This window comes from Caloenas nicobarica, chromosome 5 (assembly GCF_036013445.1).
Source record: "Caloenas nicobarica isolate bCalNic1 chromosome 5, bCalNic1.hap1, whole genome shotgun sequence".
NCBI lineage: Eukaryota > Metazoa > Chordata > Aves > Columbiformes > Columbidae > Caloenas > Caloenas nicobarica.
This window is the reverse complement of record NC_088249.1, coordinates 765,578-791,284: the sequence shown is the minus strand read 5'-3', so window position 1 is coordinate 791,284 and position 25,707 is coordinate 765,578. Positions and strand designations below refer to the sequence as shown.

Sequence of the window (25,707 nt, the reverse complement as noted above, 5' to 3'; positions counted from 1 at the left end):
TTCGGTCATCACAAGTTTGTTTATTTGAAATTATTTGCAGATGAATTTTGGTAATTCATTCCTCTTTAAGCATGCAGTGTGTTTAGTGCTTGGCGTAGATGATTTCAGTCATTCACATTTGCAGCTCTCGCCTCTATCCTCACTGAACACAGTTGTTACGAGCATCCTTATTCACTTATTCCAAACTTGCTTTTCTGCGCGTTCATGGTCAAGTTCACAGGAACTTCTGACCTGCTGTGCTGAGTCTGGTCAAAGCTCAGTCCTGCCCTGTGTGCCTCTTGATAATGGTTGTATTATGGATGCTTAAATAATGAGCACACAGAGATTGTTTGCTTTATATTCCTAATGAACTGTAACATTACCAATGACTAATAATTATCTTCATTGCAACTTTATGCAATAAGCATTGCAGCATAAGACTGTGAGGTTCCCAGTCTGAGATGTGAGTGTGGCGTGGGCAGTCTGAAGAATTTAAATATTTATTGATATGCATGTCTGCATTAATTTAACAGTATTCTGACATCAAATAATGGGTTTGGATGTCTTTTCCGTGTTCCAAAGCGATGTAGAAAAAGCAAGCGACACTGGGGCTTCTCGTTTATCCTATTTTAGTAAATATTCCGTGGGCTACAGTTATTTGAAGATGGGCGAGCACTCTGATATTGATGCTACATTGATAGGAAGAAGGAAAGTGATACTGGAGTAAATGACCCTTCGCAGAATCATATCTTTTAGCCTAAGGCACGACATGGGGCTGTGGGAGTGCTCTGGCTTGCAGAGCTGAGAGAACCGGTGCTGTGGAAAGGGAAGTTCTGCCATTGGCTTTGACTGTAGCCAAAGCTGGTGGAGATCGTAGGCAACAGCCAGATGACAGTTCTCCTATGGCTGCAGAAAGTTGCTCTCTTGAAAGTTTGCTTAACTCATCCTCAAAGACAGTAATGGTCTGGAGTTATGCAGCTTGAAGGGATTTTTGTGCCATTTGGCTTCTGCCCATACCAAAGTATCTGGGCAGAAATCCTTCTAGACTGATCTTGCCTACAAAAAGATGTATCTCTTAGTGTGTCATCTTATAAAATATGTATTTGCTGGCACTTTTATCATTCAGGTTTTTGGAGCTTTGTTTTTAAGGAGGATAAGTTGAGCAGATTCCAACAGTGACTTTACAGTCAGCATAGGTGTCTGAACCGGCAGGGAGGATGGAGCAGAAGCAGGTTCCAGATACGCAGAGTTGGTTCATAAATAGTTCTTGTCGTATTAAGGTTGCTGGAAGAGAAACCTTTAAAAGCTGATATTCTGTAGCAGTTTTAGTGGCTGAAATGCTGCTGAGAAGCACGAAAGCGAATGCCTGGATGGGTTGTGTAAGGAGGGGAGGTGCTGGAAAACAGAACCTGCCAGAAAACAGGCTCCGCACAGCAGCATTACAGAGCGAGGGGTGAGCGGATGTAAAACATCGGTGAGAATGGGCTCAAATGAATGCATCTTGGTTATTTTAACAAAAAAAGTGTGGATTTCTGCTGCCAATAAGTATAAACAGAAACGCTGAATTTGAGCATCTCAAGGGTGTTCTGTGTTAACACCTAATATTGATGATTCTAGTCCTGAAGGGCTCTAGGCTTGTGTCTTGTCATGTATTGTAAATTGTTCTTTGGCCTCAATACACCCAGAGAAATAAAAAGAGGAAAGGAAGGAGTGAGAGAACATCACAGAACGAGAACATGCTGTAGGTTGACATGATGTTCACACATTTGTGCAGCATGGGAACTAAATTGTGCTGTGAAAATCTGTGTCTTGCTCTGGCTGAAATCAGGAGGCACTTGCCCATAAGAGTAGGATCCAGCCTTGAACAGGTTGTGATGCTTGAGGAAAAATAACACACAAAAACTGTAAGAAACCTACGTGGATGTGACTTCTCTTCTGCAAAGCTTTGATCCCGTGGCCACTGGAAGGTTGGAAAGATTGTTATCTTTCTGCTGAGTGTCTTCTAAAGTCCTCCACCTTCTGTGTGCATGGGCAGACCTGTGGGTAGGCAGAAGGTAGATCACCCTTTGGGGAGGACTTGTGTCCTCCTTGGGATGGGTCTTACCTTGTATTCATGTAGGTGGATATAGTGAGATGTAGGTGCACCATCTGTTTTGTTGCTGGGGACCGTGTCCTCCTCTTCCTCAGCAGGGCCAGGCTGAAAGCAGCACCATGGGAAGTGCCCTCAACTTGGAGTGGTCAACAAGCCTCAGCTTGCTCCTGAATCATGTCATGGTGAGGCTGGAGCCGCCATGTCCTCATCCAGCTTTGTGTAGTTCCCTGTGAGATATGGCCACAGATAAATGGAGGGGACCTCGTTGGGTGGTGGGTCGACATGCACCACCACAGATGGCAGCTGGTGGGCTCTGTGGTGGCAAACTCAGGGCCCAGAAGGCTTCGTGTTGCTGGTGATGGGAGTGGGATGAAATGCTGTGTGTTGTGGATGCTTCCCGGCAAGGATGCTGCCCATGCCACAGCTGTGCTGGGACAGCATCCCTGCCTCCCCTTGCAGGCCTGGGATGCTCAAGGATTGTCATCAGTAGTTCAATGGATGATGATCTTTCTGAGAGCTTTTCAATGGCATCTTTATTATAAATGTCAGGCAGGTTTTCCTTCTGGGAAGAAACACAGGCAAACATATGTTGGCATCACGTTTGTTCATTGCATTAAATTCTTCTGCGTCGCTTAGAAAATCAACGCTGCCTTTTAATACAGAGAGCCCTGCAGAAGATGCCCCAGGTAAAAGTCCATGGAAAGAGTATTCCTTCAGAGAGAAGGGCTCATGGATCCTGTGGAATCTGCAGAGACAGCTCCTCCTCCTTCAGCACCTCAGTTTTGGGTGGTTTCATCATCTGAGTTTATTAGGCATTGCTTATTTGAGCTTGGAAATCTCTCTTACACAACACTATTAGGTGATGGAGAAAATTGCTGCATCAGAAATACATCTTCTTGAATTTGAGTTGCTTTTTTGAACAGCAGATGTCAGTCTGGACAATTTTATTTTATTTTTTTGTTTAAGAATAACTTCATTTGGTTCAGCTTAATAGATTCAGAATTAACTTCAGATAAACTATTGAAGAATAGTTGTAGCTGCACAGATGCTCGACAGAGCTTAAAACTCACTGTCTCTTCCCTCCCCTTCTCCTTCCTCTCACCTGCTTAATGGTCTTGTTAGAATATGGAATGTTTTTTCCAAGCTTTCACCCAAGTTTCACAAAAGCTGTGAACCAGAAGTCCCAGGCTGGCAGCAAGGCACTGTTCCATTTTGGTTTGGGCAGGATTTTAGGTATGTTTGCACCTTCCCTCCTCTCTCAGCACATGACAAGTGAGCAGTTCCCGGCTCACCCCAGGCTGTGATCCGAGAACGAGAAGGTCCTGTGGCATCATCCATCATCCTGCTCTACCCTCGGTGGCTTCAGTTTTAAGTTGCCGCTCACTTCTAGTCGCTGGAGAACTTTGCAGCCACCTCTTGCAAGGACACTTGGGGTGTTTTGGCTGGAAATGGGGGAACCTGCATCTCCGAATGCCCCATGGGGCAGGGGGAGGTGGGAATTCTGCAGGGGCAGGTGGGGAGAGGAAGGCTCGGGAAGGAGATACGAGCATCTTTTTGCATCCCAGCTGGGACCCTGGAACATTTTTAGCAAAAGCCAGGAGCTAGAATCTAGTCTGAATACCAGCAAAAGTATGAGTTCACTGTGCAATTTATAATCTAAATCAACCTGTGAAGGCCCAAAGAGGGGAGAAAGCTGAGCATCCTGTTGCTATAAGCTGAGACCTCCCCAAAACCTGATGTAAATGTGCAGGTAAAGGGAGAATTTATCCTGACAGTTATACTACATATACAAGGCTGTATTTTTTTTTACAGTTTGTGCCAGTTTTTACTGCATTGGCATTTATTCCTATTATAAATCACAAAAGAGCAAGTCCTTTATTACTAGATAATTTAAAATAGCTTATACTATATTGTTTGACCCTTAGAGTAATTCTAAACAGTTCCTTCATCCCCTACTGTGTGTGTGCAAATAAAATGGTCGGGAAATTTTTTTTTTCTTTAAGAAAATGAAAATGTAGGTGGCTTGATTTTTGCCATTAATGTCGGTGGAAAATTTTGCTAAATTAAATATTGATGTGGCTGAATATTTTCAGCGCAAATTTCATTCAAATTAAACCAAAAAGGCATTTCCTTTTTGGTCCCAGCCTCTGTCAGCAGAAGACTTTCATCTTCTCTACTTATATCAGCAACTTCCGAATTGGTTTTCTGTTGGAAAGCAGCAAAGTTGGCTCGTGTCAGGCTGGTCCCCTTAGCCCAGACCAGCCCCGTTGAGCCTCCATCCGTGTGTTGACACGGGGTGGGATGAAGCTCATCAGGGTGAACAACCAGCGTGTGTGGGCAGTGAACTTCAGTCATGCACACCAAGCAACCTGCTACTTTCCCCTTTCCTGCCACTTCATTTCCATTTTGGGTTCAGTTGATGAAGAACCATCTGGTGAATGTTTAGGATTTGGAGCTGCACAGCCAGTACAGGGGTCTGGTTTTGCCAAGTTCTAGCAGAAGAATGGGGGAAAATATCTTGTTTTTCTCTAGGTTTTCTTGAATGTTCAGTCAGGGTGCCCAGACTTGCAGTACAAGATGGTCCTGGCTACCAAAGAAGAGTTGTGGTATGGAAGTCCCCGTTTTTACTGAAGACCATCCCTGTACTCTGCACCAAGCCCTCTCCTCAGAGAGATGCTTGGCGTTGCTCCAGAGGGAAACAAAACCCAGAAAAACCCCTCTCATGGTGCTGTTTTTCCCCTGTGTGGCTTTTGCCATCCAAGGATCAACCCATCCCAGGGATGCTGCAAGGCTGGGAGGTCCCCATGGCCCACCAGGGCAGCCCTGGCGCTGCAGCAGGAGCTCCTGGGATGTCCCCCGTGGTGCCACCATGGCAGCAGCTCACGCCAAGGGGAATTAGTGCTGCCTTTGATGTATTATTTTTCCTTACAGTTTGATCAAAGCCTCCGTTCCTTGGGCAATAGCTTAAACCTTTTTTTGCGCCTACGTCCTCCTCTGTGTAGATTGGGCGCTCGTGTGTCCATGTGGTGAGATGTTAAGCCTTTTGGATCTTGTTCTTAATATTAAACAGACACTTACAAAATCAGCTTTAATTTAAAACTATCAAACACTCTTGTGACTTATGAGGACCTAGATAATGAGGATATTAGGTAGCCATATTCTTGTTTTTTGAGGTTGGGAAAAGAATTTATGCAATCATTATTTTTATTACAAACATTTTAAAGCATATGTGGATATTTTCATTATTGAGAGCTATTTTTAGCTCTTCCAATTAATTTCAAATTCCGGGAGTCTGTATAATCTGACAGAGTTTGCTGTGCTGAGAAATGTATTAAGGACAGCTTATGACACACTAATTAGGAGTGCATTTAAAGAGCCAATAATCTAATAGTTTTGAAGAAATCTGCTTACACTTTTTTTCACTTTCATGTGTTATTTCTTAAGCATTTTATTTTCTGAGATCACAGCAGCAGTATAAGGGCAAGATTGTCAGCTGCTGGAAATCAAAGTGCTGCTCGTGAAGTTGCTTCAATGCTGCTGAATTACTCCAGCTGAGGATACGGTCCCCAAAGCTCAACTATCAAGAATTCAACTGCTGTGACTTTGTATTTACTATGTGAAGTTCTTCCATTGATTGAAGTTGGTTCTGCAGCCAGGAGTTTCTTGCTTTGCCTGGGGAAATATGCAAAAAGAACCATTAAAATCTTCAAACTGAGGCCTCGCTCACCTGAAAATATACTTTGTGATAGATGTAAGGAGAGAAATGTCCTTGGAAATACCTTTACTGTCACCATCTGTTTCACATGGAAATGCCAGTTGGTACTTGACTCTGCAAATTATTTTATGGGGATAACGTCCCTTTATATTTTCATATCAACACAGATATCTTCTGTATTTTGATGGAAAGACCAGTGGCCAGGATTGAGATATGGAAAGGAATCTTGCTTCCCCCGTGGCTATTGCGATGCTGGTGTCTCAGAGGGGACTTGCTCTGTCACTGCATCCCTGTGCCCCAGTGGCTACCCAAAAATCCCTGCAGGCAGATGCTGCTTTTTCATTACTTGTCGGTTGCAAATGTTTTAAGTTCCAGTTAAAAATTGGACAACGTTTTGATGGAGTTCCTGAAGGGAAAGAAAAATCAGTAATCTGACAAAGTGTAAGGTTAATCACTATGTTTTGGATTTAAAAGTCAATTCAAAACTTCTCGTTTGGAGAAAGAAAATTTTAGAAAGTTTTCTTTTTGTTTGTTTGGTGGTTTTTTGTGGTGTGTTTTTTTTATTTTTTGGTGGGTTGATTTGTTTGGTTTTGGGTTTTTTTTGTGTGGTGGGTTTTTTTTTTTGTTTTCCCCTCAAATGCCTTTTGCAAGGACTCTCAACCATTTTTAGGCCAGTGTTGTCAGTGACACAGAGTCCTGCATCAGCACTGGGTCAGTAGCTTTTGTTTGCAGGGTACGATATGGGTTAGATGAGCAGGTTGATGTACTTGACTGGCACACGCTTGGGGCATTTTGCCTTTGCACTGATGAGGTCTCTAGGATGGAGTCACAGTAAAATATGAGGTTGAAGGAAAGCGAAAGATTGTATTTAAGTGTGTTACATACAGGAAAGCCACATGTCCAGCACGCCAGAGGGTATTATTGGCAATAGAGAAGCTGCAAGGAGTATTCTCATCTTTTTCCCTAGATGCTTTAACAGGTTTAAAGAAACTTTGTACAAAAGGAGTGGCTCTGTAATGAAACTTAACGGCTAATTGTACTCTGTTAATAAAATTGGAGATGTCATCAGCCACTGGAAGGGGATTGGTAAATCATAGAAACAATAATACACAACCTAACGTTGCCTGAGTACTAAGGTGGGCTTTTAATAATTTTCATCATTAATTTTTATTGATTTGTTGATCATTTATTGATGCCTATTTGAATAAATCACAGCAGTGCTGCTAGCTGACTTAACTCCGAAGGCAAGTTGTGTGGTCAATGGCACATCGATACCAAGTAAGTAGTTGGGCTTCCCAAGGAAATGAGATCTGTGGGGAGGTGATTTCTGTTCCTGCTGGTTCGTCTGTCAATCCAAATCCCGAGTAATGTCAAAAGGGTCGGACCACTTTGAAGGACACTTGATGGAGAAGCCTCAAAGGCTGCTCAGCTGCCAGGTCTTGTGGAGAGAGATGGTTGAACACAAGGAGTTTCCTCACGGTACTTCCAAGAGAAAAATTGCTGTGTGAGGTCACTTCCTAGTAGACATCAACAAATCCCAAAGGTGAGAGGACAGGGACGGAATGATGGAGATGTTATAAATTCCTCAGTGTCAGCAGAGCTTCGGTGAGAGCGTGACCCATACAGATCCTCTCCCTGGAAGACAAACCATTAGAAACTGGGCAAATTTAAACATCTCTGGTTCCTCTCTCCTCATGGAGCATCAAGAGAGCTCCACCTCTCCAGGGAGCGAGAGGATTGGGCTCGGTCACAAGAACCTGCCAAACCTCTTGCACAGAGTTTATTATTTAATTCAGGCAGTTGCTTCAAACAAATAGATTCCCAAAAATAACTTTTTTTTTCCCCCCCCCCCCCTCAGTTTTTAGGGCTGAGCTAGTGGGTCACAAGCTGTAAGAATGTGCCCGGTTAATCCTGGTTACTCTGGACAGGTTGGTGTTAAGCTGTAGCTTATGGAAGCCAAACAGAGGAGCTGCTGGGCATTTTTTTTTTTTGAAAAAAAACCCCCGTGTTTGTCTTTTCCTACTGAAGCTAAAAGGAATTGCACAAGTTCTGATAGTGCCTGGAATATGTAAAATCCAGTGTAATTGGTTCCTAGCTTTATATAATGGAAGATATTCCAGTCATTCAGCAGTTACTCCTACACTCAGTATTTCAAAACAAAGATGCAAAAACTAGGTGTGAGACATTGAAGTACAGAAAACACGATTTTAATTCAAGAAATCATTTTTCTTCCTGAAAGGAGGTTTGTTTTCTTGATAGTCTCTGCTCACTGGGACAGATTTGTGCTATCTCACAAGAAATGTAAATTGTTGTTTAAAAAGCTGTTTATTCTTGCTTAACACTATAAAGCAGCACTTTTTTCATTTGCATTCATGTAAGGTTATGTATTTTAAAATTCCTCTTTAATATTAAACTGTCTTTTTTTTTTTTCAGTCAGCAAACTAAAATGAAATCCTTTCTGAGGCTTGTACGGCATTTAATGAAACTATCATTGCTGAGCCAAACAAGCACAGGCTCTTTTCAGAACAACGTGATCCCTGTTGCTGGCAGTCGCCTGGGTTTTGTGGCACCCACGGCACATCCTCCTGCTTTGGGACACCCTCATAAACTGTATTTTTTGTTGCTTTTCCTGTGCTGAGGAGAAGTTAAAGGTTGCACTGGGTTTTCCGAGGAGGCAGAGGGCTGGGTGTGTGGTGAAGGCTGATCGTGATTGATCATAGACCAGAGGAAACGGCCTCAAGTTGCGCCAGGGGAGGTTGAGGTTGGATCTTGGAACAATTTCTTCCCCAAAGGGCTGTGGGGCATTGGAACAGGCTGCCCAGGGCAGTGCTGGAGTCCCCATCCCTGGAGGGGTTGGACAGACGGACATGAGGTTCTCAGGGACATGGGGTAGTGATGGACTTGGTAGTGTTAGGTTAATAATTTGACACAATGATCTTAAAGGTCTTTTCCAACCTAAATGGTTCTAGTATTCCTTCCAGCCAACCCTTCTGGGCTCTGTTTTCTCCCAGAGCTCACCCAGCTGCTCCCATACGAGCATGGTCCAGTTCCTTTGAGTTTAAGCAATGCTCTGAACCATTTAAACATTTCCGTCCTTGTCCTAATGAGATGCCCATGGCCCATCTGCAGGTGGTGGAGCACAGATGTGGTCCTCCCGGTGAGGCAGCCTGGCCAGGCGTGCATTGCTGGGTATCATTCTTCCAAGTGTTGATGCTGTCAAACTGTGCTTCGTGATGTCAGGCTGGGATGGGATGGGCTCCAGCAGCTTAGTTAGCTCCAGGGTTCTGGAGTTTGGAGCTTTTCCACCTAAACTCATCCAAACCCCTCATGGATCCTGGAGGTATATATAGGTCTCCAGAGCAGACAGTGATTTTTTGATTCGCTACGTTCTAGCGTTATGTTGAAGCACGGGCCTGGAGAAAGGCATTTTAATGTTTTATAGATGCCAGCCCCAACCTCGTTCTGCTTGGTTGCACTCCGTTGGTTCATCAGCACATGCCCTGTTATGGATGTGCTGTGACATGGACCTCAGCATGAGTTTGAGTGAGGTGGAGAGTGACAGTGGCACTGCCAGATTCATAGGAGTGAATCTCAATGAATCTTGCTTCATTTGCTGCCATGCTTGGGAGCTGGAGACGGGCTCATTCTCCTCCAGCTTGTACTCACAGCAAATGAGGCTTCGGTTGTTACAGTGGGACAGGGAAAACTCCATGGACCGTGGGGAGAAGGTTCAGAGTTGGCCAACTGGGCCTGGTGCCTGCCTAGAGCTCCTGCCCTGGATTTTGATTCCTTCCTTCTCATGTACTTGATTTATCACAATCTCAACTTCAGTGAAAGTTTCCGAAGAGGGACATGGCCTTTGCCATGTTGTGCTGGGACCTGCAAGCTAATTTCTGTAGCGTTATATATTATATATGTACAGTTTCTTGAGGGCCGAACCCATCTCCTTGGTGCTGGTTGTCACGAACTGTCCTACCGGAGGCTTCGTGGTTAAAATACGTTTCTGAAAGATGTTTTGTTAAAGTGCGTGAATGGGAGTAATGGTTCAGTATTCAGTTTGAGGGTGTTTTTTTTTAATGTGTTTGATTTTCATGTCTCTACCATTTTAAGTGGGGGAAAGTCAACATATTACTTTATTCTCAGAACAGCCAAAAAAGTAAGACATGTTTACTGCTAGACTATAATCCTGTTGAAACAGGTCTGGCAAAATCATCTGTTTTGTCATGCCAGGAACAACAAAGTGTTGCTTCAATTAAGCCTACCACTTGTAGATCGTTTCTTTTTTTATTTTAGACGATTCATTGAACCCACTGCCTGCAATCTGTGGGTTGCAGACTGCTCAAAGAGCAGTTCGGGGAGGAAGATACAGTGTAGGAAGGTTTCCCTCTACACTTGTCTTTACAATTCCCCCCCCAAATCGGTGTGATCCTGGAAAAATTCCGTATTTGTCTGCAAAGGATGTGTCAACCTGGCGTGTTGTGAACTAACCAAGAAATCACAACAGTGTCATTGGGAAATTTAGAAGTGCCATGTGCAGGGGCCACTATTTTAGTACAGAAAGGGCGGAACACGCGCTTTCTGTCGTGCAGGAAAATATGACTGCTGTGCTAAGCTTTACGTTTAAGGGTGTCAAGCGGAAGCAAGAATTACAAGGCAGAGTGTCTCAATGATATTCTTTTGACTTGCAGCCAGGACCCAGTTTAAAAACAAAACAAAAAAAGACCCCAAAGAACCACCTTCTCAGAGATGCTATCAGGAAATCCTGTACCAGAGGGATATTTTCTCAGTGCTGATACCCCAGACCATCCAGTTTTGATTTCCAAGGTCAAGAGAGAGCCTGTTGCTGTATGTCCCATGTGCAGCACTGGCTGGAGTTACCCATGTTGTCCTCCTATTTATTTTGGGAGAATAACTTGGCATCCAATATCTGTAATCTTCTCAGCAGTCCTACAGCGTGGAGAAGAGCAGTCTGTCTCCTTCAATTGAATTAGCTGCCCTTTTGATGGGGGAAAGAAAGAGCAAGAGTTAAGTCAGGAGATAAATTCCTGCAAGAGCGTAGAGGAAATTATTCTTAATTCTTTGCCTTTGCAAGGACACGCGATCGTGACCCAGCAACGGCAGCTGCATTGGGAGCCCTTTGCTCCTGCGGAGATGGTTATTGCAGTGAGGACTCTCTGATGGCTCAGCTGAGATAGAGAAGCAGTAAGTGATAGCAGGGAGAGTTAAAAAGGTTCCTGTGTATCAGTATTATTTAGTACTACATTCTATTATAAGTACATTCATGTTATGCACACAGTAGCATCTATCGTGTAGTCACCTCTTCCGAGCCAGCCCTGACCTGACCACCAAGAGAAGGATGAAGTCAGCTTCTTTTTCCTCTTTGGTTGGACTGATTTTTGCCCCGTTGCTCAATATTCACCCAGTATCTCTCTGACTTCAACTGGGAGCTCAGGAAGGCTCCGTGATTGATAGCACTAAGAGAAGGCGGCACCAAGCTAATTAAATCACGCTGCTGCTTCCCAGTGCTCCTGTCACAGCCTGACCTAATTTTGACACTACAAAGCTTATCAGCTGAGTATCTATTGAGTTAAGGGAACTGTAATGCTGTTTCTAGGAACAGATAGATTTATTTCTTTTTTCCCCCCTTACAACTCATTACACTGCTGTTTATTGTTCCTCCTGCTGGGCAAATATTAAAAATTTATGATTTATGGCATGTGGTCTCTTTCTGACATGGTGGGTAGGCTCGAGTTCAGAGAAGGATGGGGAAAACTCGTGATAACTCTTCAGATGTGAATGTGGGCTGAGATCCTTGTCTCTTTTACAGACTTCTTTCTTATTTTAAAGTGATTCGAAGTAATAAAGTGGTCACTTGCATCTCATGAGCCACCATACTCTGCTCTCCTGCTCGTTGCGGGAGGTCATCTGAAGATGGCAGAGACCTTGTTTTGTGCTGGTGAAGCACAAGGTTTTGTGCAATTTCTTTCTTGTTCTGGGTCTGCATGCAAGTCCAAGTGTGTAGATCCAGAACAAATTAAGATGTACCAAAAGATGAAGACAGCAGGAGAAGGGCTTCACTTTCCAGCTGTCACTGGAAGACTGAGAAGCTGAGGATGCTCTTTGTGGACATTCGACCCTCATCAAAAAATCCATTTACTCACTGGTCTCTTTAATTTGACAATGTCAAAGTCACATGTAAACACAGATTTTGTGCCCTAGAACTTTTGAGATTAATTTAGAAATCATGAATAAATACTTTGTCGATTCTCTTTTGAGCAGTTAGGGAACAGTGCAATCACATAGTCTAAAACCTTTTCCAATAGGAGTCAGAGTGATTGTTTATTAATAATATTACAGGAATTGAGATTTTTTTAAATAAAAATACGTTATGGTAAATGTTGTGATTAAGGTCAAAAGAGTTACCAACACATTAAATAAAATGTCAGACAGAAGCATTCCAGTTGTCCAAGGCCTTTTATTTGCACCAGAGGTACAGAAACACGCTAAGATGTACAGCATCTCTTTCTAAGCACTGTACCAACTCACTTGGTTATTTGCTTTTTCTGGGTGACCAGCTTGGTTTGGAAAAAAACCTGTTTTCTACACTCCTGCACTGCTTTAGCGAATAAAATTTATTCTGCATGTTTCCCTTCATTACAGCATCTGGTTTGTACTTTGACTTTTTTCATTAAGTGTGTCTGGGTACCTGAATACATATTCCACTTTGGACATTTCTAATTTTGCCTTCGCGGAAATTTTTATGACTACTTTTCTTTTTTTTCCATGTCTGTACTGTCTGGGGAACTTGTTGCAAGTTAAAACCCAATTGCTTGTGTAGGCGCGTACGTGTGTGCAGGAGGCAGAGAAGGGAAATAAATTGAAATTGCTGGAGAAAAGCAGCCAATAAAGAGGACCCATGAAACATCAGTATGTCAGGAGATGTGGTGGAAGGTCAGGCTGGCACCGTTTTTCATTTGCAAGAAGAAATCTCGTGGCACCACACGACTTCTTTGCAGCATAACCAGGCAGGGTTGTTCTGGGGTTTGTGGTTACGGCTTCTCGTGTGTGCGCATTGCCGGGAACAGCACCGCGATGGTTCTTTTCATGTAATATTCACCGTGTATAATCGCAAGACGCATTCCTGTAAAATGCCACAAACAAAATAAATGCCAGATGTATATTACTTTAATGTAGTAAAACCTTGGAGACGTATTTCAGAAGCATCTGCAATGAATATTCCGACGGTAGAGAGGGAGGTGACATTTCGTAATTCTGCAATGTCTTCTGGACCGTAAAACTTTAAAAGTTAAATGAGTAAGAATATTTTTTATTTTCCTTTATTCGTTTGATCTCCTCTTAAAACAGTGTATTCTTTTGCCATAATAATACACAGGGGGGTATTTTTTTCTGTACTGCCTTCCCAAACCTAATGGATATAGAGCAGCGGCATAGACGCTAAGATGAAGGACATTTCAAATGTAATTTGAAGTTATATGAATATAATATGAATGTAAATGTAATATTAATGTAATACGGATTTAAAAGGCAGCAGGATGTTGGCATAATATTGCTGACTCTTCTAATTTTATCGTCAGTCTCATGATCTGTGCCGAACCTTATTTTTACCTTTGTGCTCCGTGGCTCTGCTTTAGCGTTCCAGTATTTTATTTTTTATATCGTGGGAGATGCCAAAAGGCCCAGTCGTGGCCCAGAGCGCTGTTGCACAGCGGCAGAACAAGGAGGATGCTCCGTGTCCCGCGCCATTGAGCTCTGGAGGCGAGTGGAGGGGAGCAGCTCTCCTGGCACCAGGAAAGCCGTGGTAAATCGAGCACTAGCGCTGCTGTTCTGCTTGGAAAAAGTCAAATAATCTGTTGAATCTTGATTATTATTAAGGTCAGAGTGTGGCACATGGGACTGACTCCCTCCTGCAAGGACAGAAATGTCCTTGCTTAGGACTGTGAGCTCCATGGGAAGAGCAACCTGGAGCGATGGTACCAAGGGAAGGATAGGTTAGATTTGTTTCTTCTAAGCAATGAATAGCATTTTTAACCTTGCAAAGCACCAGCTGTGTACGGGGAGGGTGCTGGAGCTGTAAAACAGGTCTCCTGAGCAGTAGGAAAGCAAAGCTGAGGCAGCTCCTGTGTAGGGAGGCGGGTGGATGAGCTGCTCTGGCTAAATGTGACCTGTGTCACCTTGTACCCTTGGACTTGTGAGCACACCAGTAATGCAGGACACATCTGTTCTTCTGCCGGTGCCCTGCAGAGAGGCTCTGCCAAGGACAGGTTTCTTGAACACTTGATGAAGAGGTTAAGCGAGGCCAAGCACATTGAAAAATGAGCTAAATATAGTAGACTGAGATGGACGCGGGCGATGCAAAGTGGGTGGGAATATTGGACTTAATCATTATAGCCTGAAATAATTACTCTCTTCCTGTTCATTTAGTTGACCTGACACTGTCAGGTCAACTTGGGCTGGACATGAGGAAGAAATTGTTGCAATGCAACGGCTCAGAGTCCTATTGGGCTCAGCTATAACTGTTCTGCTTGTGATTTAAGAGTTCAGTGAGGACTTTAAGACATGTCCACTTCTACTGAACCGGAGCAGTGCACTGTTGAGAAGAAAAAGTGAAATACTCTGTCTTTAAAACTCACCAAAATTACATTTTAACTCTTCTGTTTAGTTTATGTTACTTTATTTGGCAGTAGGACTGGAGCTCAACTTTCCTATGGTTCAGAAATAAAGAAAATTGTACAGCCAGCAACATGCTTTGGAGACTTGTTGAAACAGCTGTAATTTGTACATGTGGTTATTAGCAATGACATTGCACCTTTCCTGCATCTACAACATGTAAAACAGTGTAAAGTCCTGCAGTTCAGGTTGCATATACAAGAAAATTAAAGTAAGCGTTCTGCTTGAACTTAACCTCTGCTCCAAATCCTGATCCCACCGTGACAGCAATAGGATTTTGATACCAACTTTGAAAGGAAGTAGCATCAGTCCCCCTGCTTCTCCTGTTTAATTTTAATAGTTTAATTAAGGCTTTTCATTTGCATAATGAGTGTGATACATTTAGAAATGTATATAATAAAAAAGAACAATAACGCGGAGTTCATTTGGAAACGGAAACACAAATAACTGCCATGCAAATGAGTTTGCAAAGGTTTCGTTCAGGGGATTGCTAGGTGTTAGTAAATAGGGTGGCAATCTCTTCTGGCGCCGAATATGTCTATGCTGAGTGAGAAAAAGTGAAAATGGTGACAATACCAGCTCAGGGTACGCGGGGATGGACGTGGGTGTGGGTGGCCCTGGGGGACAGGTAACGGTGCTCACCTGGTTTCTCTCTCTGGGTCTCGCAGCCCCCCCCACGGTGCGGATCGTGCATTCGGGCCTGGCCTGCAACATCGAGGAGGAACGCTACTCGGAGAGGGTCTACACCATCCGCGAGGGCGAGACTCTGGAGCTGACCTGCCTGGTCACCGGCCACCCTCGGCCACAGGTGAGCCCCCGTCCCCGCCTTCCCCCTGCTCCCTCTGAGCCCCTGCAGGCTGGTTTAACGAGACTGGCGCAGGGTGGCAGAGATCAATGCAACAGGGTCCAGGGGGTGGGATTTGCCCAGCTGTTGGTTTCATATTGGGATGTTGCGGAAGAAACATCAACAGTAGAAAAGTTCATGGCTTTTTTTGAATGACTGGCTGGGTACGTGGTATCTCTGGAAGGGTTTAAAAGGCGTTTAGATGAGGTTCTTAGGGACATGGTTTAGTGCTAGAGTTAGGTTAGGTTATGGTTGGACTTGATGATCCTGAGGGTCTCTTCCAACCGAAATGATTCTGTGATTAAAATCAACAAGTCTATATTTTACTGTAACATGGTGTCCTGATGTGGATGTTTGAGGTTGGTAGAAGGAAAAGGAAAACTAATATGAGGACAGGGGCAGCTGGAGAAAACATTACGCACCAGAGTGAACAGCTGGAGAGGGGGCACACGAGGGCTCGGGGGAGTCTCGCTGTGTGCCTGGGTCTTGAATGTCGTTGGAACCACAGAACTGCAGCCCTGCAGAAAACACAAGTTAAACAGAAATAAGTTACCATTTTCTTAGGCTTAACTGTTTTCTAGCATCATATTCAAAGCAAAAAAAATCTTGTCAGCCAGCACTACAGCTGCCCTGCCGCGTCCCCCCATCACCATCCCCCCTTGCCCAGGGTACCCCGTTAACAGGTTATTTTAGGTCAGGACCATGTAAGCCTTGTGCAAATATAATGCTTTATTCCCCCTCTGCCCTGCTTTTCCATTTCTATCTCTTCTTTGCTCTCTGTTGCCTCAAAGTGGCCACTGCCACTTTGTCTTGTGCTGTGTCCTCTCAACTTGCTCTGTTGGCCAACCAGTTGAGTACTGAGAGCTGAGGACGCGTCTGTCATTAGCTGAGATCCCCATGTTTCACAGTGCAGGTATTTGTATGAGATTCTGGCCACTGGAAAACCTCGCAAGGGTTTTCTTAGCAAGGTGGTGAATTAAACATCTCCCTTGTACAATCGCGTAGGACAGGTGGGAGCTGGGGAAGGGGGAGTCACCGGAGACCTCAAGTCTGCAGACAAGTGATGTTCCTCCCAGGAAGGAAAGATTTGCCCATTCTCTGCTATTTATTCTGTAGCTGTTTCCAATTTAATTAGAAGATTTAAAAATAAAGAAGTTGAAGTTTAACCTGTGCTGGCTCCAGGGAGGGCACAGGTCAGGCTCTACGTTAGAGCCTTTAACTGCACACAGTTGCACTCTCTCAGCTGCAGTCACACATTAAAGCTATATTATAAAATGACCCATTTTTCTTTTAAATTAAGTGATCTCTGTCTATTCTTTGCCAGGTGAAGAAGAACCAAAAAAAAAAAAAAACACACCCACAAAAAAACCTAGCCAAGTGTCTAGATGTTTTGAGAACACCCCAAATGAGAACAGTGCTATCTTAAAATCACTGCTGTTATTATGAAGTTTAGTATTCAGTGCCTCACAAGGTATGAAAACTATTTATTGCCCTTCTATTGACATCTCTCCCATTGCTGGTTGTCCTCTTTGCTTCAACAGGGAGTTGGTGGCTCATGGAACGTTGTTAGGGGAGATAAGAGGACGATGCTAGTGGCTCCTTATTGGAAAAGCCAAGTGAGAGACTTGGGATTGATACACGCCATGTTCACAAAATTTTATAATAATGGTTTAATGTAGCACTGGTTGAAGCAGGATTTGTTAGCAGATTTGCTGTGGCACAAGGTGCCGTTCAACGTGGTGGAGATGGGATCTGCCCTGGGCTGGCTGCCTCCTCCACCCACCTCTGAAACAAGTCCCTGTCTCTCAGTGCCTGTTAGTAATGTTGGGTTTGTTCTGCCTTCTTGAATTTTTCTTCTCCAGGCTTATTGAACATCATTTTAAGACCCAAAGCAGCTGGCTCTAGATGGGGCAGTTTTTGGCGTGCGGTATGTGTGGGTGGGAGTAAATACACATTTGCGTGCAGGCAGAAAAGAGCATGTAGACTGATACCGATACTTCCAGTGAGGTTCCTTGGAATCACAGAATGGTTTGGGTTGGAGGGACCTCCCCAGCTCCCCCAGTGCCCCCCTGCCATGGGCAGGGACATCTGCACCAGCTCAGGTTGCTCAGAGCCCCGTCCAGCCTGGCCTGGGATGTCTCCAGGGATGGTTCAGCCACCACCTCTCTGGCCAACCTGGGCCAGGCTCTCACCACCCTCAGGGACAACAATTCCTTCCTCATGTCCAGCCTCAATCTCCCCTGTTTTAATTTAAAACCATCGTCCCTTGTCCTATCACAACAAGCCCCGCTAAAATGTCTCTCCGCATCTTTCTTATCGGCCCCTTTTAAGTCCGGAAAGGCCGCACTAAGACTCCCCGGAGCTTCTCCAGGCTGAACACCCCAACTCTCTCAGCCTGTCCTCATAAAAGAGAAGGTTTCTTCCTCAAGCCTTCTCTTCCATCTGCTCCAGCAAAGCCGACCAGCAGCCTGTGAGGTTTGGTGCAGCTGAAATCAAAGCTCCTTCTCAAACCTGCCTGGAACAGCTTCCCAGTGAGTGGGGCTGTTGTGATCTGTCAAGAAATGTTGTGGACCAGCTCTGAAAGGTGCCATCTCAAGCAGTAACAAAGCTCATGATGCTGCTGTTAATTAAAAAAAAAAAAAGCTTTTAAACCAAAATATCTCAACAAGAAAGCAACCACATGTCTGCTGCCTTTTTTTTTTTTTTTCCCCTTCATAAAAATATCTATTTTTCTCATCTGAGATTCAGGATGGAAAATTGATTTCTCTTCATTTTACCCGTTTATAGATTTTCCTTGTCAACCAGCACCTCGGTCTGCTTTCTCACGCTCGCTCTTATGTTACAGCTCTCCGAGACTCATAATATTTTTTGCAGATTAAGTGCCTGAGAACAGGGGGATAGTTCTGGTGGTCTCAGATGGGTGATTCCAGAGTGAAATACAGGATGCTTGGCAGGGCTGCATTTGAACATTAGCCCTTTTATCACCTTCTTATTAAATTTCCGTTCGATTTTAGAGCTCCAGAAAGTTAAAAAAACCAAAGGCTAAGACACCATAAGATACCATAGCTTTTTGCATTGCTATATTTAAACTTTGACACATAACTCTGTGGGAGCCACAGCCCTTTGGACTTCGGGACATGGGTTAGTGCTAGAGTTAGGTTAGGTTATGGTTGGACTTGATGATCCTTAGGGTCTCTTCCAACCAAAATGATTCTATGACTTGTTGCCTATGAAATTTGGCTTCTCTTAAACAAGAACACCATGGATCTCACCAACCTTGTTGTCGCTTTGGTCAATGGAGCTGCTGGGGAAAAGCATTGATGGAGATAAAGCAGATCAGGGTGGATGTGAAATCAGCAGGATTGGTGGTTGCTGTTTCCAGCTGTCTGAGAATTATTCTGACCTGCCAATAATTACACTTGGGCATTTTAAATACTGATAGTGTTTGGTTTTTTGTGTGCAGAATTTCTATATGAAACTTGGTAATATATTGTTGTTGGTTTCTGAAGTTCAGACAACCTTCAATATGAGATGGGTTTGAGGGGAAGTATCTGGCAGTGTTCTTCCTATTCTTCCAGGTGGAGGTGGTGAAAATACAATTTTATTTTTCTTTTTTTCTGCGAGAGACCCATCCACATTTTGTGGTAATTGCCAGCATTTTCAGTACTTCAGTTTTTTACTGATTTTCGCACAGAAGGTTATCATATTTGCTTTGCAAATTTTATGGAAATTATTTTCAAAATGATATTTTATCAGACCCAGGGAAGTGAGTTTATAAAATATGTAATTATGTATCTATTCTGAGAATCTTATTCAACTTGCATGTGTTTCTCAAACTTTTTCAGTTATTGGCATACACAAAAAGTCCTTTTTTTAAAATGCCGTAAGAAGTCAGCAACTCTGCACTAGGCGTTTATAAAATCCCCCATCGATGTTCACTGTATTTCTGACCCCCAAGTCAGGAGTGGACAGAAAAATGGTTCTTGCTTTGGCCATCACAAGTGATGTCATTAAAGCTAAACACAGGCTGCCAGGTTCCACCTATACCCCGTGTGGTCCCCATTGCGTGGAGGTGAGAGGTGAATTTTGGGTTTCAAACTTCACAAACCTTGTGCTGGTTCGTTAACGGGGCTTCTGTTCCTGCCCGGTGAGGGGTGGGAGCAGCACTCAAGGGAAAGATCATTAAATACATGAGGCTGGTGTTAGTAATTAGGTTTATTTAGTGTCCTTAAAGTGAAACTGTGGTAGTACTGTCTGCAAAAGCCTTCAATTTTGGGAATAGCATTTAAGAGTGGGTGCGAATGCTAAAGCAGGAAGTTCTTTTCTTGATTTACACACCGAGTTTGGTAATTGAGCACCTTAATAGCTGGGAGTTTGGACCTGTAGTTAATTACAGCTGCAAAATTAAATTCTCTTTAAAATCATGGACTCTACTTCACAAAGAATTCTCTTCTTGTTTTGGGGGCTAATTAGCTGCAGTCACCTGCTTTCCTGATTGTGAACTCACAGTAGGTCTCCACAACCATGGAGAGGCAGCTCAAAAGCCAAGTATCTAATGGTTAGTAGAAGAAAATCTCCTGTGAATGTTTCTCCTTTGGGTCCTCTTGTGGTCTCAGCCAGATGCCAGGCCTAGCGATTGGGCTACAGGATGGGTCAGCTTAAGAAGCTGAGCCTAGAGAAGGACCAAGCTGAGCCCTTTGACCATAGAGGACATCAGGTCTTCTTGTCTGATGTTTGTCCGGTCCTTGCCTTCTTGTTGGCCTAAAAGGAGCGTGGTGGCTCTGTGGCTTAGAGAGGTGACTATGAGTTGAGGCGATGCCATTAGTGCAAGGGGAGATGGTCCTCAGGGGGTCTCCAAAGGCTCCTCTATGTGTTCTGTCAGCCTAAGAACCTTTCTCCTCAACCCCCTCCATCCCATGGACCAGCCCCAAGGAGAGGAGACCTCGCTGATGCTCTGTTGCAGCCTCCTGCTCTGCAGAACTGCTGTTACCAGCACAGTCTCCATCTCTTTTCCTTTCTACCTCTGGGAGGAGGAATGAATTTTTTTTTTTTTTATTTTTTCTTTCATGTCAGTTCTCCTGCACGCTTTACCAAAGTGCACGTTTATGCCTTTTTGTCTTTCCGAGCGTTGCTTTTAACTTTTTGATCAATTGATGTAGTTCTGCAACAGGCTGATGACTTGTATGTGCTGCCTTGTGATCTGCTCCGAGTCGTGTTGAAGTGACGCCGCTCTATAGGGGCCTCTCTTTGAAAACGTGTCTTCAGATTTACTGGCTTCTCACCATACGCCACAAAATTCTACTTGTGATCAGTTACAGGCGGGGGAGATGGGGAAACTCATGTATTCAGAGTGGTGGTTGCACTTTCAAACTGGAAACTGTTCGGAAACTTTGTTTTACAATTTGTTAAGGTCTAATCAGTATCAATGAGGCTTTGGGGGAGAATAATGTAAGGCTACAGTAATTATTGCAGGAGAAGAGAGTTACAAACACATGCTGCTGTTCCCCAAAACTTATCCTCACTCAATTACACAGAAAGCTCTGAGCACCCCAGTATATCATTGCATGTATGTTGTCTGTGCAATGATTGTGTAGCATTTGATATATCATCGCAATTCATAATTTGCAGCATTCTTATACACAGCACTCATCACTTGGTCTATTAAATGTGCCATTAGTTGCCATAGAAACTAATTTTCCTTGATTAAGTTTTTAAAATGCCATATCCATGCTCAGGTGAGGCTACCGGTGGGTGGGCAAATACCAAATACAGACTTTTTTTTTCTTTATAAATTACTGCTTTCAGGATTTTGCCCAGAGGTTGGTTTGGATCTTTGAACAAAATTCTGCAAAGCCCTTTGCTGTTTGGGCATGAGGGGAAGGTGACTTTTACTTACACTAGTGAGGCTGTCCTGCACAGCCTATGGAGGGATGGAGCTTACTCTAAATTCCTTGGGGGAGGAAATTGTTGGCCCTACGGGTGGTGAGAGCCTGGCCTGGGTTGGCCAGAGAGGTGGTGGCTGAACCATCCCTGGAGACATCCCAGGCCAGGCTGGACGGGGCTCTGAGCAACCTGAGCTGGTGCAGATGTCCCTGCCCATGGCAGGGGGGCACTGGGGGAGCTGGGGAGGTCCTTCAACCCAAACCGCCTGTGAATGTGTCGTGGTCTCAGTTCGTGATGTGCCTGGGTGCACCAGTGTCTCAGTTCCAAGAAACCTGGTGGAACTCCAGGACTCTCTTGCTTGTTTGTCTGTCAATATTGTCCCTCACTGTGATTTCTGTCCTGGAGAATTTTTTTTTTTTCCCCCCACATTTCACACTTATTTCTCTTCTCAGAGCAGGAGAGGGTTGTAGCGAGCACTGAATGCGCCTGCAGGACGCTGCAGAGGTGTGAATTCAGGTGCTGTTCTTTCGGAAGAAAAGATTTGAGCTGCTCATAGCCTCAACAGCAAAAATGGCATGTAAAGTTTAATTACGTATTTCTTTTAATGCTGAACGATGATGGGAACACATGGCTTTTGTAGCTAAATGTGAGCTTTATTGAGTCAAACACTTACGGAGGGTTTTTTCCAGCATAAAATGCAGGCTAATTTAGTCATGAGTCAGGCTGGATTTTGTCAGGTGTTCACTGAACATTTGTAAAGTCTTCCCGTGAACTGAGGAGTGTCATATGAAATCATCATCAATTTTCCTAACAAGAATACAATTATTGTAATAAGGCTGTGAGGAATGGAGTAGGAAAACAGCTGCTCCCGTGTAAGTAACCCCCCTCCCACAAATTGCTTTCTTTGGCCACATCAGCAGTTAATAAGAATTCCTATCAATTAAAATAGAAAATGCAGCACCCACTTTACTTCGGAGCAGCCTTTTATGCTTCACTTGCAGCTGATCCAAGAGAACATCACGTGTGGGGTTTTTTGTTTGTTTGTTTTTCTGAAATGCTGCTTTTTGTGTTTTAATAGATGGAGTGCCAGAAAATGTTAATTCTTTTGTTTTGTGCACTATGATAAGGTGAAGGTAGGGTTCTGTTCTGAAACGTTAGAGAAGGCTACGCTAATCACACTGAGTAATTAAGGTGGTATGCATTTTAAATAACGAAGGTGTTTCTATAATGTGCCACAGTTACACGTGTCTGTTGATGGAGATACTGCGCCGCTTGGCCAGGAGCTCGTTTGCTGGAGCTGGAAGGAGATGAGTGAAGCACTGAGTGGTATTAATGCAAATTAATTAATACAAATCCACTGCCTGTCACCTCCAAACACTCATGGACTGGGGTTTTGCAATGCTTAGTGATATCCTGATGTGCCGTGGGTGTTTGAAAAGTTGCCTTTGCTTGCTTCTGGACCTCATTTATTGATGTTGTCAATGAATATATTTTGTTTCCTTAATGGTAAGTCTTCCACAGGCTCAGCTGTGGGAGGAAAGGCTTTCCTGAGAATGACTGTGGGAGCCTTGAAGTAGGAACAGGCAGAGGTGGTAAAAAAAGTGAAGGAGGGATGTCTGGAGATGCTGAGACCCAGCCATTTCTGTTGATGATAGAATTGATGGTGAAGGTCATAAGAATTTAGACTTCCAAGAAGCGATCCAGGAGAAAACACAAACCAGCCCCAAAACCTCTTTTGGACACGGAGTCCTTGCCTGGTGGCAATCTGGTACTAAAAGGGCGTGGTGGAGTTGTCCTAGTTTGGTGGCAGTTGTAGCCTCTTCTCCGCGGAGCGCAGAACTTTTTGGGCAGCAGTAACGAGGAAGGTCCGGCGTCCTTCCCGGTCCATCATCCCCTTGGGACGCGGGTTTTCAGCGTAACCCTGCGCTGGATGCTGTGGTTGGTGCCATCAGGATGGCCGATGACCTTCCTTGCTGGGCTCCACCGAGGGCTTCCATCCTCAGGATGGCAACAATCGTGTTCCCTCTGTAACTATTAAAATATAGTCCTGTCCTGAACAACACCATTTTGATACGGTACCACCATCATATGCTGCAAACAGCACATAGTCCCACGGAATATTTTGTGAATGTGCCACTGAAAGAAGTGTAAAGTCACTTGATGATAATCCAGCCTATCGTCTGCGGGAAGCTGGATTACGAGACACGTGCTTTGCAAGCTGATGAAAAAAAAAAAAGAATTCTTCAGTTGTTTTATTCAGAATAATCTGACCGGCCGTATCTTGCTGATTCTCCTGGTTCCAGGAGGCTGCTGCCTCTTGGCCGGAAAAATGTTTGCAGGTTTCTAAAAAGGGCTCGGAAGTGGTGGGGGAAAGAGGTCGGCTTAAATCAAGATAAATGCAACATCAGGGCAAGCGAAGTGTGTGTTTCAGTCACAGTCTCTCCGTTGAGAATATCGAGCCTTGGCCTGCGAAAGCATCAGCAATCACCAAAATGAGACTATCAGAGGATCACGTGGAGCTGGAAATGACATCCAGGGTGGTGATTTTTACCGTACCAGTCTCATATTGACCCTTGTGGAAGCTTAAAAGCTGCCAGAAATCCCTTACAGAAAGTTTCCAATGAACGCAAAGCACGAATCTCCCATTATCAGAAGGAAAACAGCAGTATTTTCTGGTTTACTGAAATATGGACACTTCTCTGAACGAATTGTCTGTCTTCTCCCCTTCCTCTGGATTTTCCCGATCTGTGCTCTCCAGTCTTTGGTTTCTGTCTGTCCGTTGTCAGCTTTTGTTTTCCTTTTTTTTTCTGGTGGCTCTTAAAAGGTGGGACGGTGGCTGAAAGGCTGGAGAAGTGGCTCTGGGGTGCTGCAGAAGTAGCTTTTTTTTTCCCATCGCTGATGAACATACTAGTCTCATAATAAAAAATGAGATGGGTGGTTTGGGAGTGAGGTCTGTTGCTGTGAGGTCTTGCTGAAAAATAATGTATTTGATGAGTGCAGAGATTATTTAGTAACCCAGGGAAGCATGCAGCACATGCAGATCTGCTGGGGCTGAAGCAGAAGTACGTTGTGGTAGCTGGTCTGTGAAAAGGTATCTCCTAAAGAAACACTTGAAGGTGCTTTTTATGGAGCAGAAGAGGGGATCATTCCTATTGCTGTGAACATAGTGAAACATGTTTTCCTACGTCTGCCAATAAAACCTCAGAGCGGTGAGCTCCTCATATTTTTTTTCCTAGGGTTCTTGGTTGGAAACCACATTTCTTTTGCTGTTCATTTGAGTTCTTCTCCAAAAATGATATAAGTTAGATCCAAAAGTCCAAACATATGTTAGTGCTTCTGAGAAGGTGTAGTGTGGAGGGTGTTGGTCTCTTCTCCAAAGTAATATGCAATAGAATGAGAGGAAATGGCCTCAAGTGATGCTGGAGAAGGTTCAGATTGGATATTGGGAACAATTTCTTCATGGAGAAGGTTGTGAGGTGTTGGAACAGGCTGCCTGGGGCAGTGCTGGAGTCACCATCCCTGGAGGGGTTGGACAGATGGAGATGAGGTTCTCAGGGACATGGGTTAGTGCCAGGGCTGGGTTAACAGTTGAACTCAGTGATCTTGAGGGTCTCTTCCAACCAAAATGACTCTATGACTACAAACTTGATGCTGGTGCCTTCTACACTCCACAGTTTGTATCTAGAGCTGATGCCCGTCACGTGGAGGTTTCTGTAACACCAGCGTGCGCTTCCATGGCTGACAGTTCAGTCGTTGAACATCAGAGACTTGATAGTTCTTCAGAGCCTCCTTCTTATATCCTACTAAATTCAGGGAGCAGAGGGAAGTTGGTTCTGCAACACCGTGGTTCTACGTGCGGTGTCTTGTGTTCAATGTATCTGCTTGGTGTCGAGGACAGAGCTGTCACAGCAATGCCTCGACGGCACCTGAGGACCGGGAGCAAAACCCTCAAGTCCTGAGGCAGGCTCTTGAGATGGTTGCTTTTGTATTTTGAATAAATAAATGCAAAAAAACCTAGTGCATCCGAGGTGTCCGGTGGTGATAGAGTTTGAACAAGTTGGGTTGTTTCTGGTCTGACTGTTAAAACAACCCGTGGATTCCCTGAGCATGAGTGAGTTTTTCGGGCTGGAAAAACCAGGTGCCTTTTGCTGAGGAATGCAATGTGATTGAGGTTTATTCCCAAGAGGTGCTGAAGAGATCTTGTTCTATTGTTGTGTTGGGCTTCTCCCTCCACCCCCCAAGCTTCTGGAGTCAGCTTAGGCACATGTGGGACTTTATTTTTTTGTTCGTTTGGTTTTGATGAACTGTTGTGTGTGTCAGCAAAACCAAGACATCTGAACCTGAAGAGGAGAAGTTGAGCTTTAAATAAGCTTAACTATTTAATCTATGTGTAAATGTTTGCCTTCCCAACCAAAAGCAATTAACAAGAAGACTCAGCTGTCTCTGTACTAATTCATTTGGTACGTGGCAATTATTTGTTCTGGCGCTGTACTACAGCTGCCAAAA

General features: G+C 44.1%; 1 protein-coding gene across 1 annotated transcript in view; it reads left to right on the top strand.

The window, feature by feature from the left end:
• MDGA2 (MAM domain containing glycosylphosphatidylinositol anchor 2) overlaps positions 1-25,707 on the top strand; it is a 332,178-nt gene that overhangs the window by 98,816 nt on the left and 207,655 nt on the right. The window contains exon 3 of the mRNA XM_065635574.1: positions 15,143-15,282. Coding sequence (XP_065491646.1) covers positions 15,143-15,282 — 140 coding nt within the window. The remainder of the gene's footprint in view (positions 1-15,142; positions 15,283-25,707) is intronic.